General features: G+C 36.4%; 1 protein-coding gene across 6 annotated transcripts in view; it reads left to right on the top strand.

The window, feature by feature from the left end:
• The window catches only part of slc6a9 (solute carrier family 6 member 9), a 67,922-nt gene that overhangs the window by 32,995 nt on the left and 17,186 nt on the right, over positions 1-17,741 (top strand). For 5 of the 6 annotated variants that reach the window (XM_048164912.1, XM_048164913.1, XM_048164910.1 and 2 more), the window contains 2 exons: positions 15,469-15,625; positions 16,549-16,680. In XM_048164912.1, the coding sequence (XP_048020869.1) occupies positions 15,469-15,625; positions 16,549-16,680 (289 nt within the window). Of the gene's footprint in view, positions 1-7,762; positions 8,145-15,468; positions 15,626-16,548; positions 16,681-17,741 lie in introns of those variants that run through there. The other variant, XM_048164914.1, reaches the window with a different exon arrangement.

Genomic DNA, 17,741 nt, shown 5'->3' on the forward strand with positions numbered 1-17,741 from the left:
CTCTGTAAACAACACTAAGACTTGATTAATTGATAATGACATTCATTGCTAGTCATTTTCATTAGCACTATTGCAAAGGACTTGGTCACTCAAAATGGGCAGCGTTCTCCAATCACAGCTATGCCAATTCCTCTGATTAGTGCTATGCTGTAGATTCAGCTCTGTATTGTTTGACAGCTTTGGCTTTATGGAGCTCATATATTAACTCTGTGATGTGGCTAATTCTGCTGGATCCTGTAGTGCTATCTGTTAGAGTAGAGCATGCTTGAATAATAATTGAGATAATATGAGTCAGTAATTTCATTACTGGGTCAAAATGTCTTCACAATGATCTATGATAATCATTTCATTTTGATTGCGACACTTGATAATTTATCTTAGTGTTAAAGAGATGCTGTGTATAGTGATTGGTTGCACATAATGTCCCAAAGAGCACCAAATAAAGACTCTATAATGCTGGCGAAAGCGAGTGAGTTTAGCGAAGAGTCTCTTTAACAGTGTAGCTGTAAAACTGTGGCACGACTTGTGTGAGCATGCACTGTCAATAATGTTTATTACATAATGTATTTGACCTATCACATTGTCGGCAAACTGCAAGGATCATTTATCACCAACATTGATTTATTTATACTGACTGAGATTGAGACCGAAACTGAACATGTGCGTGTGTTTTGATGTTACGTGTGTGTGCATATGGATTGAGGGAGGTACAGTGGGGTCCAAAATCTGAGACCGTAGTGATGTTTACATTTTGCATTTTTCTAAATGAATACAAATATTTTTATCACAAACATTATCAGCATAGCAGTGTATGTTAAGTTTACTTGAAAAATTTCCCATTGCACTCGAGCTGCATGAGCTGCACACGTTTGTCAACAACCTGATGATCAAGTTGTCCAGTGTTATTTGAAAATGATTGAAAGAGCATGTTGTGCTTTAGTGGAAGAACATCGGACCACAAATATTGCAGTCACTTTCTTGCCTCCCCTGAGCCCATTAACTTTTAACAGACACCCCAAATCTTGAGTTTGATGTGGGGTAATTGAGAGTAAACAGGGGAAGTCATGTGAGAGGGGGCAATGCCTTCATCAGGCTATGATTGGATATGATTGGTTTGTGCAATAAATCCCGCCTCTTGATTCCGTGCGCATTCTCAGATCAGCCTAAATGAAGACAATGTTGGTGTTAATGGGAAGACTGATTAAAAAGTAAGTAAACAACTCAGCCTCTTAGATATCACTGCTTTATGTCACGTCAAAATCAAACTTGAAATGGCCTGAAAACATGATGAGTGTGAGATTAGTGAGCAATCAGCTTGGGGAAATTAAAGGTAATTAAATATTTAAGTGTAATAGGGACATACATTTACATTTGATATATATATGAGGACTTTGTCTCCTTTTAAAACACCACTGGATGGAGAAGAGAGAAAGAAGAGAGAGGGGAAAAGAGCAGTTCGGAAGAAGCATATGTCTGCTCGGAGGCAGTGGTCTCTCCTGTCTCACACTCACTGCGCTCCTGGGCTTCCAGCTGCTCTCCTTCTCCCTCTGTTTATGTCCATCATGCTTCATTTCTCTCTACCCTTCATGTGATGATTTTAAATACCTTAGAAATTATTCTCTTTACACTTTTTTCTGTTTTTGTTTTTCAACTCTTTTCAAAACCGATAGCATGATTAATTTTCCCCTTGTGTTTTGAAGAGTCATTTTGCCCATGTGACCTTCCGTCAGAACTTCATGGCTAGGTGAAGGTTGTCTGTCTGTCTAAACAGCTGTCATAGCTGCCAGCATTAGTGACCCTCACTCAGTCATGGGTAATTTCCTCTGGCCAAATCTCACTTTTAAACTAATCTCACTAATCTTTTGCCCTGTCCTCTCTGACATTCTTTACCACACAAAGCCATTTGTTTCCTTCATTTTCAACTCTTTTCCCATTCTTCTTTTATAGCCATAACACTATAAATTTTGATTACACTTTATTTTTAGGGTTAGTTACTTGTAATTGCATCATTTACTGTTTTAATTACTATAGTAAGTACATGTAATGTGTAAGTACGTACGGAGCCTTTGCAAAAAGAAAAAAAACGAGAACTTTTGCATGCTCACGTGTTACAATTTTCGGTTTATGTATACTATAACCTATTTCCTTTGTGCGTCACGGCTATTTTGCTATGAAGATAAACGAGAGTGTGGATGCACTTAAATTAATAAAGATGTGTTTGCTCAAAACTTGGCTGTTAGGGCAGTATACGGCCTTGTGTCTGCTTTAACGCATCCTCTGTGTCGTCCGAGAAACTGCACTGTGAAATGGGCATAATCGCGCAATATGGCTTAGGACTTAAGGCATAACGGATAATGTTTGCGTGAACACTCGCCAAGACATATTTTTTGAAATACTGTATTTCTGTGTATATGTGTATATCAGGATCGCGCTCTGTCTGAGGCGTCTTTGTGCGTGCACTTCGGATCTGTCAGTCAGCGCGAGTAAGATCGTTTTGTTTACATCAGCATGAGTTTGAAAATCACATTTCAGTGGTTCCAACTCATGTCATTGAGAATTTGCTATGAATATTCACAAAGTTGGAATGTTGTGCTTTACAATGATACCAAACTTGTGCTGATGAATGCGCCAGTCGTTCAGAAGCAAACAGAGAAATACAGTATTTTTCATGGTCAAAGGAAAGCTACTCCTCTCAGAAAATACAAATAAAGATACTTTTAGATGTTTAATTGCTATTTGGAGTATTGGGATTGCTAGACGAGGGCTTAATGGACTCATTTTTGTGAAAACTTCAATTTTGACCAAAATTGACATTTTTCACTTGTTTTGCCTGTAGCTGGAAATTCGCATTCTAACTCATTTTGCCAGCACGGGTCACATATTGCTCTCTTTATGCATGTATTAGCCATGTTTATCAGACATTCAGCTACATTGTTTCTTTACATTATTTACATTATATCACATTGCTGATTTCCAAAGCTAAAACAAATACTAACCCTGATAGATGGCATCGGATTCATGATTTTTCTAAACTCTGAATTGAATCCATGAAGTCTGAACTTTTCTTAACTGTGGCATGGAGTTGACCAATGAAATCAGCTGTAGGCTGAAGTTTATGCTTAATTGGTTTAGGAAAAAATCATGCACATTATTTAAAAGTAAAGGATAATCCATGGCTAGCTGTGCATTAAACAATTTTAAAGCACGGCGTGGAGTTAATTGTTTAACGCACAGCGAGCCGTGGATTATTACCATGGTCATTTGCCTGTTATTGATGTTAACTCTGTCCCCACCAGCTTGCAATGCAATCTATCGCTATATGCTTCTATTGCTTGTTTCTGCTGCTTCTTCGCTTGTTTTTGAGAGAGATTCTGTACTATTTTAAAAAATGCACAATGGAGTGGTGCAGGAATGACGTCAAAACCCGGAAGTCTAATTCGCCGCTGATTTTTCAATGGGGTTTTATAATGGGGTTTTTCAATTTAGAAGTAAAATAAAGCCTGTGGTAAACATAACTTGATGATAATTTGACATTTTTTCTACAACGTACACTGCACACTCTCACACCCCAAACTGACGTATCTAGTTACTGATTAAAAACATATGTTTTCAAAAATGAACATAACTGCTCAAAAATTGCATTTTTGCTATGGGTGTGTGTAATTTACTTTGTAGAACAAAACGTCAAAATATCACCAAGTTATGTTTAACACAGGATTTATTTTACACATAAATTGAAAAACGCCATTATAAAACCCCATAGGAAAATCCGAAGGAACCAGTGACAAATTAGTCTTCTGACGTCATACCTGCACCACTCTATAGCGCCCCCTACCGTATAACAGTGAAAACATAGATTGCCGGAAAATTCCATCAATGGTGGGGAAAGATATTTAAGCTCGCTTTGATTTAGACACAGAGAGTATAGTATATGATAAAATTACATTTATTTGAATTAATTAATTAATTATAGCATTTATTTGAATTAATTATTGAGAGAGAAGGTGGGAGAGAGATATGTGTGTGTGAATTACCTGTGTCTGTGCAGCATCTCTCTACTAACAATGAAGCTTTAGTTTAATTACATCAAAAACAGGGATGTTACCCGTTGGATGCTGAGAAATATAATGTAGTGATTCAGTAGAGAGCTATGTTATTAATAAAAGTTGTGGGGCAGCGGTAAGTTTCTGTGATCCTGAATGTTTCTGTGTGCGAGTGTGTGCGTGCGTGTGCTTCAGTGAAAGCAGTGCATTAATATAGAATGGTGATTAAACTGACTGGAGCTACTTTTGCTTTAAACCATTTTAGATGGTGTCTCTAGACTGTATTTCTCAATCAAATGTTTTTCAGAATTACAATAATAATTGTATTTCTACGTTCACTTGCAGCATTAGCATTGAAGTGTACTCTAGAGCAAAGAATTGCTCTTATTTTTGTGGTCTATTACTAAGAGTCATTCTGTGTAAACACTTGTCTTTTGAACAAGCGTGTTTTGGCTGACCCCACTGCCACCTCTGCAGCTGTCACAGCAGTGAGCCTATACTTATTTCCTGACCAAAGGGCAAAGAATCTCTCTGCAAATACAACTTTTTGCACAATATGTCATTTAAAGCACTGCCTGTTTGACAGGCTAAATGTTGAATGGGAAGATTTGGTCTCTGCTGACTCTCACTGACTGGGGAAAGTTTAGTGTCTCACATGCATTTGGGAAGATTTGCCTGAGGGTTTCTGAGGAAGAGAGCTGGTTTCACAGTAAGGCAGTCACTCAGTCAGAGCTTCAGCAAATTCCAGGCCTTGCACATACCATGACAAACTGAGCCCTCTGGACGCAAGGGAGATGAAAAAGTCAGCGATTCAGAGCTGTCACACCAGTCAGGCCAGAAGAACAGCCTCAGATCTCTTTCCACATTTGTCATTTACCCCCCAAAACATCACTTGCCATGTTTTTGTGATAGTCTTGACTATTCAGTTTTATAGGTAGGTCTTGATTTGATACTCTGGTTTTTGCTCATATTTTAAACAATATAGCATACTCTTAAAAAACATTTAGGTTGCCTACGTTTATAAAGAGGATTTTGAAATAAAATGTTACTGTTTAGGTATAAATGAAATAAATGAAAGGAATATTTCAGGTAACCGGTTCAATAATTATTAAGTTCAATCAACAGCTTTTCTTGTATAATGTTAATTTCCACAGCAAATAATTGTAGTATTTTATAAAGTAAAGGAAAAAATGGTTACATCAAGGCATTTTCTATTAAAATGAAATTGAGCCACCAAATATAAGTTAAATTGCAGACACGATTTGTACAACCCGAAGGCTTTTTACATGTTAATATTATCCATGCATGTTAACATCAAAAGTGTGTGATTAATCTAAAATGTTTGTATAAACTTTCCACAAAAATATGAAGCAACACGTCTGTTTTCAACACTGATAATAAAAAAAATAATTTTTGTACACCAAATCAGCATATAAGAATGATTTCTGAAGGATCATGTGACACTGAAGACTGGAGGAATGATGCTGAAAATTCAGCTTTGCCAGCAGAGGAATAAATACATTTTTGAAATAGATTTAAATAGAAATATTTATTTTACATTTTAGTAATATTTCACAATATTGCTGTTTCTACTGTATTTTTGATCAAATAAATGCAGCCTTGATGCCATAAGAGATTTCTTTCAAAAACATTTAAAAGTTTTGAGCTGTATGTATCTTTAAACTTGGTAACTTTGCATAATGTCTGCACAAGGATACCAAGAAGAGACGTTGTGTAACCTCCTTGTTTACATCGACCTGAGCAGGTTGTGTGCTTAAGATGGTTGACTTAAGGGGAGAACTACAGGCAAAAACACAGTTTTTTCAGGCACCTGTCAATTTTGAGATTTTTGCACTTTTTGGCTTTTCATAAAGTGTTTTTTTCAGACTGGTGGAAAGAAAACATTCAAAATAGACTTTTAAGTGTATATTTTATAGCACTTTATCTATTTGCGTCTATAGATTTCAATTCAGTAAATATCTTTAAAGGCCGTTTTCTCAAAATGAGTTTTTTCTTCTGCTCTGAGTCAGAAATCTCCACTTCAGCAGAACTTATATACACCAAACTTTACAGTTTTATTCCTATCTATATTCTGAAGGTTTTTACAGAGGGATTTGTTGATATATAATTTTCCTGATTTTATACAACATTTTATTCCTAAAAAAATGGTGAAAATATTTTTTTTTCTGGCTATTAGTATTTTCTGATTATAGTATTTTCTGATTTATGGAGTGATAAAAAGAGATATCCAAAATGTCCTCTGTAAAAGCCTTTGAATTTAATATGTCCAAAAAATTAAACAAGAATTTTGAACTTGACTTCATCCAATATTCAGATTTTTGTTCTAGAAATGTATGCAAATTAGCGCATATTTAATTAGATAACAGCTCATTTGCATATTTAAAAATAACATTTTAGAAAACTTGTAATACAAAAAATTTTTGCAATTTTTAATGTAATCAATCAGCTGGGGTAGTATGGTGATATCTATAAGTTAATTTTTTTACCCTATTCACCTGGGGTGTCTCGCCTTAAATCAGCAAAACATAATTAATCTTGCATACATTCATAGTCTTTGACAAAAACCTGTCAGAAAGTTTAAACAGAAGCATGAATCATCACATCACGCTTCAGACAGTATCCACAAATATTACATAAGTGATGAATAACCAGAAATTCATCCACCTGAAACGGTTGTTCAACCAAACAAATTATGATTTCCATGAGTTTACATATCAGATACTATGATTTTATTTTAAAAATTATAAACTTTTGTTGTCATGCCAGTCAGGAACACAGTGGATTTGAATGTTGTTTATCCAGGTCTGCAGTCTAACTTGCAGATAAGGAACGCACTGTAAACAATGAACACAATGTTGTACATCGAACACTGCAAACGATGATTAAAAGTAACCTGAACTTGTGGTTTCTGTGCTTCTCGCTTGTCAAAATCTGATGCTAATCGACTCTGAAGATGTTTTTCGGTCTAGAAGCTGAAGTTGCATGACATTAAATCTCTATGTTTGAAGTCAGCCAAAAACTGGGGTGACTTATGCAACCCTGAATGCCTGAATGGGCCTTTAAAAGTGCTCTAATTGGCCCTTTTGAGGACATTGTAATTTAAAATGGGTCGTTCCCCAAATTCAGTCCCTTCATAACAAATTCATTTGTTTCTGTGTTTACAAATGCAAATAGCTCAGCAATAATGAGAATCAGCCCTGAGTACAATGATAGAGAAAGGCCAGTGGAAACTGTTTATGTCTTTATATGTAATTCATTAGGACACGCTGGTTGAACATGCATAGTTGTGCAGAATCTGGAAACAAAATTTCTGAGATAAAAAGTGTGTGAAGAACAGGTGAACAGCTTGCAATGGCTCACACGTCCACAGGCTACGCTCCCTCATTGTTCAAACTGAGCAATAATTGAACGATCTGGTTATGTGAAGCATGTGTCTGCAGCTAGACCTGTTTTTTTTTTTTTTATATATATAATTTATTCCTGTGATGGCAAATTTGAATTTTCAGCAGCCATTATGCCAGTCTTCAATGTCACATGATCCTTCAGAAATCATTTTAATATGCTGCTTTGGTGCTCATAAAAAAATACTTATCACAGTTAAAAACAGTTGTGCTGTAATGTTTTGTGGAAACTGTGATACTTTTTTTTTTTTTTTTTTTTCCCCCAAGACACTTTGAACAACAGAAAGTTCAAAAGAACGGTGTTTATTTGAAATAGAAATCTTTGGTAACATTATAAATGGTTTACTGTCATGCATACCCTTGTCTGAAAATGATACAATCTTGTCAATAGATATGACAGCCTGTTGCACTATAGTTAGTATAGGTAGAAGCAGCCAATTTGAATATATCCTCTGTGACCCAATGAAACTCTCACAAAGCCACACCTCCAGGCTCATCCCCTCTCCCCACCCACAGCTTAAGGGTAGAATAGGATCACATGGAGCCGTGTCAGTCTACTCAAACTGACATGGAGAGTTCTTCCTCTGACCCCACTTACACATTGATGCTTGCCTGAATGCTTTAAGTTCCTGCTTGAGTAAACGCTTACTAGCTGGGGTGTACAATGGACAGCAGAAAGGTAAGAGCAAAGGAAGTGAGTAAGTGAGGCTAAGTGTGAATGTAACATTGAGGCCTCAGTTAACTTCTCAAGAAGATCTTTAGAACAATTCTAGAAGTCACTTGAAATATTAGAAACTAGAAGCCTCAATAATTGCTGTAGATGCTTTGATAAAATGAGATAAAAACCAGGTGGGTGTGTCCCACTATTTTGCCTTAGAGTGTCTTCCATTATTCTTGGATTGCTGTTATACATGTTCTGATCTGTGTGTACTGACATGTCTTGAGGATTGACGGAGATGGATATATGTCCTCCTGAACATTACATGATGGTTGATGATGTTTTGATCCGGACCCTGGAAGGTCTGACATCATTTAGTTGTTCAGAAAACCACTATTAATTTAAAGTGGGAAGAACAAGGGGTGAATCACTGAAGTGCATTTGATCATGAATAATGGGCAATTTCTTGGCTGTTATATGACCAGAAGAGCAATCTGCAGACCTAATGACTTCCACAAGATGGCTACCAGAGCTGTTATGGATCCTTCCTAGTGTTTAACAGCTGACAAATGGCTTTATGGGTTGAAGACAGACTTTTGGTTTCTTCAAATGGAAACTCATGAACCACAAAAATGTGAATTCTCTTGTGTGATAACATACTTAGCTTAATTAGCAACTAATGATTCACTACAATACACTTCTGTCTGTGTCACAAGGAAATGTAATCATTATTTAGATGTAATGTGATCCTGTCTTATGCTCACCAAAACTCCAAACAAAAATACAGTAATATTTTGACATTTTGTTGCAATTTAAACTTAGAAAATTAACCTGTTTTCTACTGTAATATATTTTAATGTTAGTTTAATGTATTACTGTGATTTCTCAGCATCATTACTCCAGTCTTCAGTGTCACATGATCATTCAGAAATCATTCTAAGATGCCGATTTGGTGCTCTAGAAACATTTCTTATGATCAGTGTTAAAAACAGTTGTGCTGCCTAATGTTTTAAAGGAAACTTTGATACATTTTTTTTACTTTTTACTGTCACTTTTGATCAATGTAATGCATCCACGCTTTCTTTAAAAAAAAAAAAAAAAAAAAAGATTCTTGCCGACTTTTGAATGGTAGTGTCTATATGTATTAAACAAAATATATATATATATATATATATATATAATATATATATATATATATATATATATGCTTACAGTGAGAACACTAGTTGAACCGGATTGCTTTTGTTGCTTAATGTCAGTCTTTATAAACATATTCTCATATATGGTCGTGTATGTGACAGCGTGAGTGTTGATTGAATGACTTGAACTCTTAATGACCTGACATTTAGGCCACCGTCACTTCACCGCTTTTGTGACCCTTGTTCGGTTTTGGGGTGCCTTGCCTGACAAGTCACTATTGCAGATGATTGATCAAGCATGAGAAGAGTGTTTTCAGGTTTTAAGCCAATGGCAGAGCAGGAATATGACCCACTGCTCACAGGGTGAGAAGCCGCAGCCCTGCATCTTTAGCAGAATTACTTTCACCTCACAGAGATTGGATAAAGGCTTTTTTAAGGACTGTCCACGCTGGTTAATTTCATTCCAGTTGAAGAGAATGAACTTGCCCTTGCTTTACTCTTTGAGTACTTTTTAGGGGGCCATAGCTAAAGGAGTTAAGTTAACCAGGACTGTGAAATATGAAACGCTCATCTATCTTGAAATTAAATTGTCAAAATGAATAATTTGCTAGGATCCTTCTCTGTTCTTCAACAGCTTTTCTTGTTATGAACTTGAATTTTTTTTGTTTGTTTGTTTCTCAAATCCTTCTACCCATAATTATGTGTCTGATTTTTAAGTAATTTATGTGTCTGATAAGTAATTTTTAGTCAAGGTTTGATTTGTCCATAATATTTAACCCAACTTGGGTTGTTTTTAACCCAGCATTTTTAAACCGGAATAGGAAAAGATACAAAACCTAAGATAAAAAAAAAAAAAAAAAACACATTGAACTTTAAATGCATGAACGCTGAAGCTCTGCAAGAGGCTTTTTGGTAGCAGTCACAGCTCATGTGGTCTGACCTCTGACCTTGATAAACAAACTCGAGGTGAAAGTCTTACTGGAAAGTCTTTGTACCAGTCCGTTGTATATCTCATCCGTTCCTGGGGAGAATGAAGCCCTCATCAGCGGAGAAAGATTGAGGATGTTGCGTTTGAAATGTGAACTGAGGTCAGTATAGAGAGCCCTAGAAAGGGGAAAGGTCAGCTCTGATGAATGGTGAACTCAGCAGACTTAGGTGTTTAACTATTTCAGAAGTGCTGAGAGCACATTTCCTTTGGCTACCTTGCTTCTGTTTTTGTCTTTCATGTTCTTAATTGCTTCAGTCATTTTTTTTTTTTCTACTCTGCCTTTCTCTAAACTCACCAGCCTGATGGGAAATGCTTTGCAGCATTAGTCAGCAGTAGGTCTCTAATCTCTTTTTATGTTTGGACCTGTGCAGCCTTGTAAAGTTTCGCTTGGTGAGTTTTGGAATCTGCGCTATTTTACGAAGTTTGGACACACCTTTGACTTTTTGACTTTTCAGAGCTGGAAGTCATTGATCTGTCACAGTATTTATATCTCCCTCTTCCATAGACTTTTTTTTCTGCTGGATCTTTTTGGACCGTAATGATCTCAAATAGGTATGAGTATAGGTTTATATGAGAAAGAATGTTCAATCTATAAACACCTCCATGACTCTTTCACTCATGAGTCATGGAGATGACTAATATCAATGACTAATATCAATAATATGTTGATAGTTTTATTCCATAGTGAATTAATCATAGAAATCAGGTGAGCTGACATGTGAAAGGTCCCCTGGTAAGTGTGTTTTTTTGACATGCACCACCAGTAGATGGGGTCAAAATGAAAAAAAAAAAAAAAAAAATACTTCCTCTAGAAAGATTTTCCCCCTATATTTATATAGAAATAACTTAGAAATATTTATATTTATTTTAGGGATGCACCAATAATCATTTAATACAGCTAAATTTTACTATTAGTCTTTCAACTGGTATGTCACGTAATCTCTGACATTTGATTGGAAATGTTATATAATCTGAGATTTTTTGATCTTTTGAATACAATCTAAATATTTCCTCTTAGAGTAATATAAATATTTATATATTTCTGTTGGAAATATTTTTATTTCTCTTAGGGGATGCATTAAAGAATTCTTAATATAATCAAATATTTATTAATATCTTTCAATTGATATGTTACATAATCTGAAATTCACAGCCCACTTTAGAAGGCACAACACTTTTTTTGAGTTTTTGAATGCAGCTCATTGAAGCAGGTGACATAATCAGTTATGATCACAAGAATACAGTAAAAGTACAGGCACTCTTGATTTTGTCAGGTGATCGTTCATTTAAAACAAGAGAGCCAACATTTGTTATTCAAGAAGATTCAGAGTGTAAGCACACATATAGCTTTGTTATAAACACTAAAACACATACCCTATTGAGCCAATAAGGATCTTTTGAACCATATGTTATGCCACACCACATCCTGCATTGATGTCTCCAGGCATTCTGGGTGTTAAGTTGAGAAGTCACAGGTCACTTCTCACTTTCCTTCTTAAATTGACAGGGTCACATACCTGCAATGAGTTACTCAGAGGGAGCTGTGCTGCTGTCAGTCACAGGCTTCAGGCTTTGTGGAGAGATACTCTTCTAACTGTTTGAGGTTGTAGAACAGGAAATTGTGGAACAGGCAAATTTGGGAGAAAAATACAATCTCAGGAGATCAAGATAATGTTTAGTGCTCTTGTGAGGCAGTTTTTTTTAATGGAAGCTTTCTTTTCTTTGTATTTCTTTCTTTTCTTTTTATCTTTTTCTTTTCTGTTTTCATTTTGCCTTTTTGCTTCTCTCTTTTCTTTCCTTGCTCTATCCTTTTTTTCCTTCTTTTTCCATTTTTATCTGCTTCTTTTCTATAAAAAGTCTAAAAGGTGAACCACTCATTTGACTCAGGTCCCCATGGGACCTTGTGTTTATGAGTGAGTCTTGGTCTTATGTAAAAGGGCAGATGGGCCCAGCTGGACGATCTTTCTCTCTTTCACTCTGTGCTCAGCAAGACAGATCCTTGGAGCAAACTGAAACGGCTGAAACACCTGGGCATTCCACAGAGCACAGGGACAGGGATCACAGAGTGCAAAGAATTAACTAAACAATTCATTGATTTACCGTAAGGTAAACACAACAAAACCTCATATGTGAGCGCAGAAGACCCATGCTTTGGAAAATATCATATATAGAGCAGTCCCAATAACTCTAATGTTATTTTTATTATGTTTGACTGTAATATTATCGATGGATAGATATTAGTAGTGACTAGCATTTTGTTGAAGAATGTTTTATTTGGTGGATATTTAAAGGTCTATTCATCTCCCAGATGTTCTGACCTCAAGGATCCCACTTGTTTCAGGATCTCCTCCTTTTCACCCTGGGCTCTCAGTTGTGCTGCAGCAGTTGTTCAGAGAGCCTTCAGCACAACCCAACACAGGTGCCCATCTGCTGGCCTTCACCCAGTCTCATGTCTAAAAGCAGTCTTAACCAATGTGTCCAGAGGTGCAGAAGAAATCTATTCAATACCACTCAAAAAGCTGGAGATCTGCCACTTTGGGGCTGTCCCTGTAAATATAGAGCAGCATGGCAGTGTTTGCTGTCAATACATGGTGAAAAACCTGATTTATATGCATTCAGTTCCAGCTATGATTTCATTTACTTCCAATATATTTTCAATTGTTTATTATTACAGATGTCACTGCCTTAAAGGGATAGTTCACCCAAAAATGAAAATTACCCCATGATTTACTCACCCTCAAGCCATCCTAGGTGTATATGACTTTCTTCTTTCAGACAAACACAATCAGAGATATATTTAAAAATATCCATGCTCCTCATAATGGTTGTGAATGGGGGCCACAAAATAAAATTCATCCATTCATAATCAAAGTAATCCATACGCCTCCAGGGGGTTCATAAAGGTCTTTTGAAGCGAAGCAATGCATTTTTTGTAAGAAAAATATCCTTATTAAAACTTTATAAATTAATAACTAGCTTCCGGCGGATGACCATACACATTCTGCGCAACTCCCTGACGCGATGTATGATGTAGTATGCAGGAGTAGCGTAAGCATAGACGCCTCTCGTGATTTAAACGAATAGCGCTGTGCAACAAACTCAAGCTCCTCTTCTCTTATATCAAAATCCTCTGACATTTCTCTTTAAAATGTCTCATTTTAGACTTCTAATTCATGACCAGTGTTTTGTTTTGCTCTATTTTCTGCGCTTCCGCGTTCGTCATTGCGTCATGCATCGGGTCAGAGGTTACTCTTTACGGAGGTGACGGCCATCCGTCCGTCGGAAGTTAGTTATTATAGTTAATAAAGTTTTAAATATCAATATTTTTCTTAGAAAAAAACCATTGCTTCACTTCAATTCATTCACAACCGTTATAAACTTGGAAGAGCCAGGATATGTTTAAATATATCTCTGATTGTGTTTGTCTGAAAGAAGATAGTCATATACACCTAGGATGGCTTGAGGGAGAGTAAATCATGGGAAAATTTTCATTTTTGGGTGATCTATCCCTTTAACCTGAGTGTTTGGACACTGCACCTGTCATTTGAATTAAGTTGAGTGTTTCTCCATGTTTTTGATACTTGCACCGCTTGCCCTGCTTTGCTGTCAATCCCACAATCCCCTGCGTGAGTCTTTTGCTTAGCTCTCATAGTGAATGTTTTGAAAACAGCTCCTGCTTGTACAGTTAGTCCGATTTCAGGTTCAGGAATAAAAGTTGTAGTTGTCCAAAAAGCATTCTTACTGGGGTTATTGTGATTGTGTTCAACAGACAAAAAAAAACAAAGATTCTGCATTGTTTAGTATGTAACACAATGAATATTTCATTTTAGCTGAAAGGCAAATCTTATTGTTCATTTTACATGATGCACATGTGTCTCTTTAGGCCATTGCTTCTTGCAGAATCACAGACTCAGATTCTACAGTGAGACTAAGTGTGTGTGTGTGTGTGTGTGTGTGTGTGTGTGTGTGTGTGTGTGGAATGCTTTGTGTAACCTGAATGCCTGAAGCAAACCTAAAACACCTTAAATACAAAAAATAAAAACAAACAAACAAAAAACAAAAAACAGTAGGGCTGACACTTTTGCTGCCTTTAAAATTGTTTCAGACATGCAGCTCATAATCTTTTTATATTTATGCAGTCGAGATTTTCTATTTTTTATAATTTTTACACGTGTAATTGTTATAAACTTTCATTGAGATACCAAATTTATACTTGATGAAAATTATAAAATTAAAAAAGGTTTATAGTTACAGCATCTTAACTTATGTCCAGTATATCCATGTGTAAGCAAAATTGCTCAGTAGTATCATCTAGTGCAGTTTGGATTCCTCCCCAGAGCGGCATGGATAGTTACTGAATGTTCGTCTCCCGCCGCGTGCTCGCTGTGTGCTCGGCTCAGATCGTGAGCTTGCATTAGAGGTCAACAAGAAGAGCATCTGATGAGAACAGATGGAGAGAGTAAACTTTAAATTAGGCTGACAAGACCAAATGTTTGTCTTGAGCACAACATTGATTTCAGTTCACATCAAGTGCGCTCCAGCATGCCCACAACAGTGCCTGCATGCAATTTAGGAGTTTACACAAAATGTACAGACTTTTTGACATGTGACTAACTTCTTACTTTCTTGTAGTTATCTTCTTGTAAGACATTTTTAAATCAGTTTTATTGGAAGAGAGCTATAGGAAGTAGTGGGACCGGGGTTATGAATTGACAACCCAAACTCAAGCTTGCATCAGCATGGGAACTCCATGTGTTGGAAGCATGTGCAGTATCACTTCACCATGGCATTAACTTCTTGCGACACTTTTTTTGACATGATATATATATATATATATATATATATATATATATATATATATATATATATATATATATATATATATATTAGTTAATCTAAAACCATTTTGATAATTATTTTATAATAATTATGCATGCATTTTGGATGACTCTTATTTGAGGAACTGCACAGAATGTTGTTACAAAAGGTGAAAAACCAGTCACCGCACCTTAAATATACACTTTCACACGCGTTCATAAATCTTAACCTTTAATCTTGACGTCGATTAAAAATAGTTCATGCATCCACTATCATATTCTGTTTTGTTTGGCTCATTGCAAACAAAATGTGTCGTGCTTTCACTGCTCTCTGACTCAAGAGAACGATACCACTGAACAACATCGTGTTCATTTCATTCGTACATGTGTCTGCGTTTCAGAACGGAGCGGTTCCAGGAGAGCCAGTGAAGAAAGATGAAAACTCCAGAAGGGGAAACTGGGGCAACCAGATTGAGTTTGTCCTCACCAGTGTTGGTTACGCAGTGGGGCTGGGAAACGTCTGGAGGTTCCCTTACCTTTGCTACAGGAATGGAGGAGGTGACCAGTTTTGATTTTTTTTTTCTTCTTTATCTTTGCTCAGTAATATCTATCTTGACTTTCTTTCAGTGCCTGTCCTGTACTGCTCAGTGAGAATTTTATCATTTCTAAAATAGAAAAAGTTAAAACTGATGGTATTTAGGGTTTCTAAGTCATGCCATTGAGTCCTTTTCCAAGTTCCTTACTCCCCTAAAAGGGTACTCATTTGGTATCAAGTCTCATAACACGTCTTACTTAAAATAGACCAGGCTAGAGTAAGCAAGGGTCTCTAGCAGATGGTCCCCAATGACCTGGCCCGGAAACCTCTGCCCCATGATCTCATATTCCTAGAGCTGCCTCTGATCGCGGCCGTATCCTGAATTAGCCCATAATTTAGATAAGTAACTGAACTCCAGCCTATTAAAACAAGGACTAATGTGTTCCTGCAAGGCCACAGGGCACCAGCATTTATTATTTTGTTATTAGTTTAAACTTAATCGTACTATTTGTATGTGTGTACTATTTGTATTATTATTATATACATATCATTATTTAAGCAATGTTTATCTTGCTTTTTGGTGTCGGGCTACTGTGGGCCCCTCATGTTGAGGCAGCTGGCACATCGACCCCATTGCCCCGTGCCATAATCCGTCCACTGTATCCAAATTCCTTTTCTGTTATGCAAAATATCAGCACTATTGGAATGCAGATCATGCAATCATATTAGATGTTATGTAACATCAGGTGTTAGTCACTTTGTTTGCGTAAGCATTAGGGAACACTATAATGAAAACATATGATGGCTATTCTTTGTGTCATTTCTAAACTGCCTTTTGATTTGTAATATTTCTGTAAATGAGAACACCTATATTTCTGTCTTTAGCTAGAAGACTGATGAGTCAGGGTAAAACGATTATGTAACTGTGGGTGGGTGTGTATCACAGGTGCCTTCATGTTCCCGTACTTCATCATGCTGGTGTTTTGTGGCATCCCTCTGTTCTTCCTGGAGCTCTCCTTTGGGCAGTTCACCTCCCTCGGGTGCCTGGGAGTCTGGAAGGTCAGCCCCATGTTTAAAGGTGAGCATGTGGCCATTAACGGAGGTGTGAGAACAACTCTGAAGCATTTTCATGACAACTAAACATAATGGATGAATCTATCTGTACTGGGTTGGCTTTAAATTAATGTCATAACTTGTCTGACTAGTAATTCATTTTAAACATACACTCTCACAGTATTTTTTTCACTTCAGAGTGGCTTGCAATACTGTATGTGCCATGGGAATGCTAAATGTGCCAGGTTCCTGTTACTATATTAGATAACATGAACTGAGAATGAAAAATACTTTCATCAATTAAAGCGTCTTAGTAAATGTTATTAAAATCAAACATTATATATAGTATGTGTTAAAGGGTTAGTTCACCCAAAAATGAAAATTCTGTCATTAATTACTCACCCTCATGTTGTTTCAAACCTGTAAGACTTTTGTTCATCTTCAGAACACAAATGAAGATATTTTTAATGAAATCTGAAAGCTTTCTATCCCTCCATTGACAGCTACGTAACTACCACTTTATAGAGTTCATAAAATTAATCCATATGAATTGAGTGGTTTAGTCCAAATTTACTGAAGAGGGACAAACAGATTTAATTTAATTTATGCATTTATTCACATTTAAACATTGATCGGCGGACATAAACAGAAGCTCAACTGAACCTGCTTGATGCGTGAGAACAAACCTCATTGGTTCTTGCAGAAGCATAAACGTGATGTGTAACACAAGAGAATGAACCTCATTGGTTCTCGCATATCAAGCAAACATGCTTGAGCTTCTGTTAGCTATAACTGATGTGCGAGTTGATGAATATTAATATGTGAATAAAAGCCTAAATGAAATCTGTTCAGCAAATAAAGTTATCGAGTCTCTTTCAGAAAATTTGGAACCGCTCAATTCATGTGGATTCGTTTTACGATCTCTTTATGAACTTTTTGAAGCGTCAAAGTGTCAGTTTTGTAGACTGTCAATGGAGGAAAGGAATTCTCTCAGATTTCATCAAAAAGATCTTTATTTGTGTTCCAAAGATGAACAAAAGTCTTACAGGTTTGAAACGACATGAGGGTGAGTAAATGATGAATTTT

The sequence above is a fragment of the Megalobrama amblycephala genome, linkage group LG17 (genome assembly GCF_018812025.1).
Source record: "Megalobrama amblycephala isolate DHTTF-2021 linkage group LG17, ASM1881202v1, whole genome shotgun sequence".
NCBI lineage: Eukaryota > Metazoa > Chordata > Actinopteri > Cypriniformes > Xenocyprididae > Megalobrama > Megalobrama amblycephala.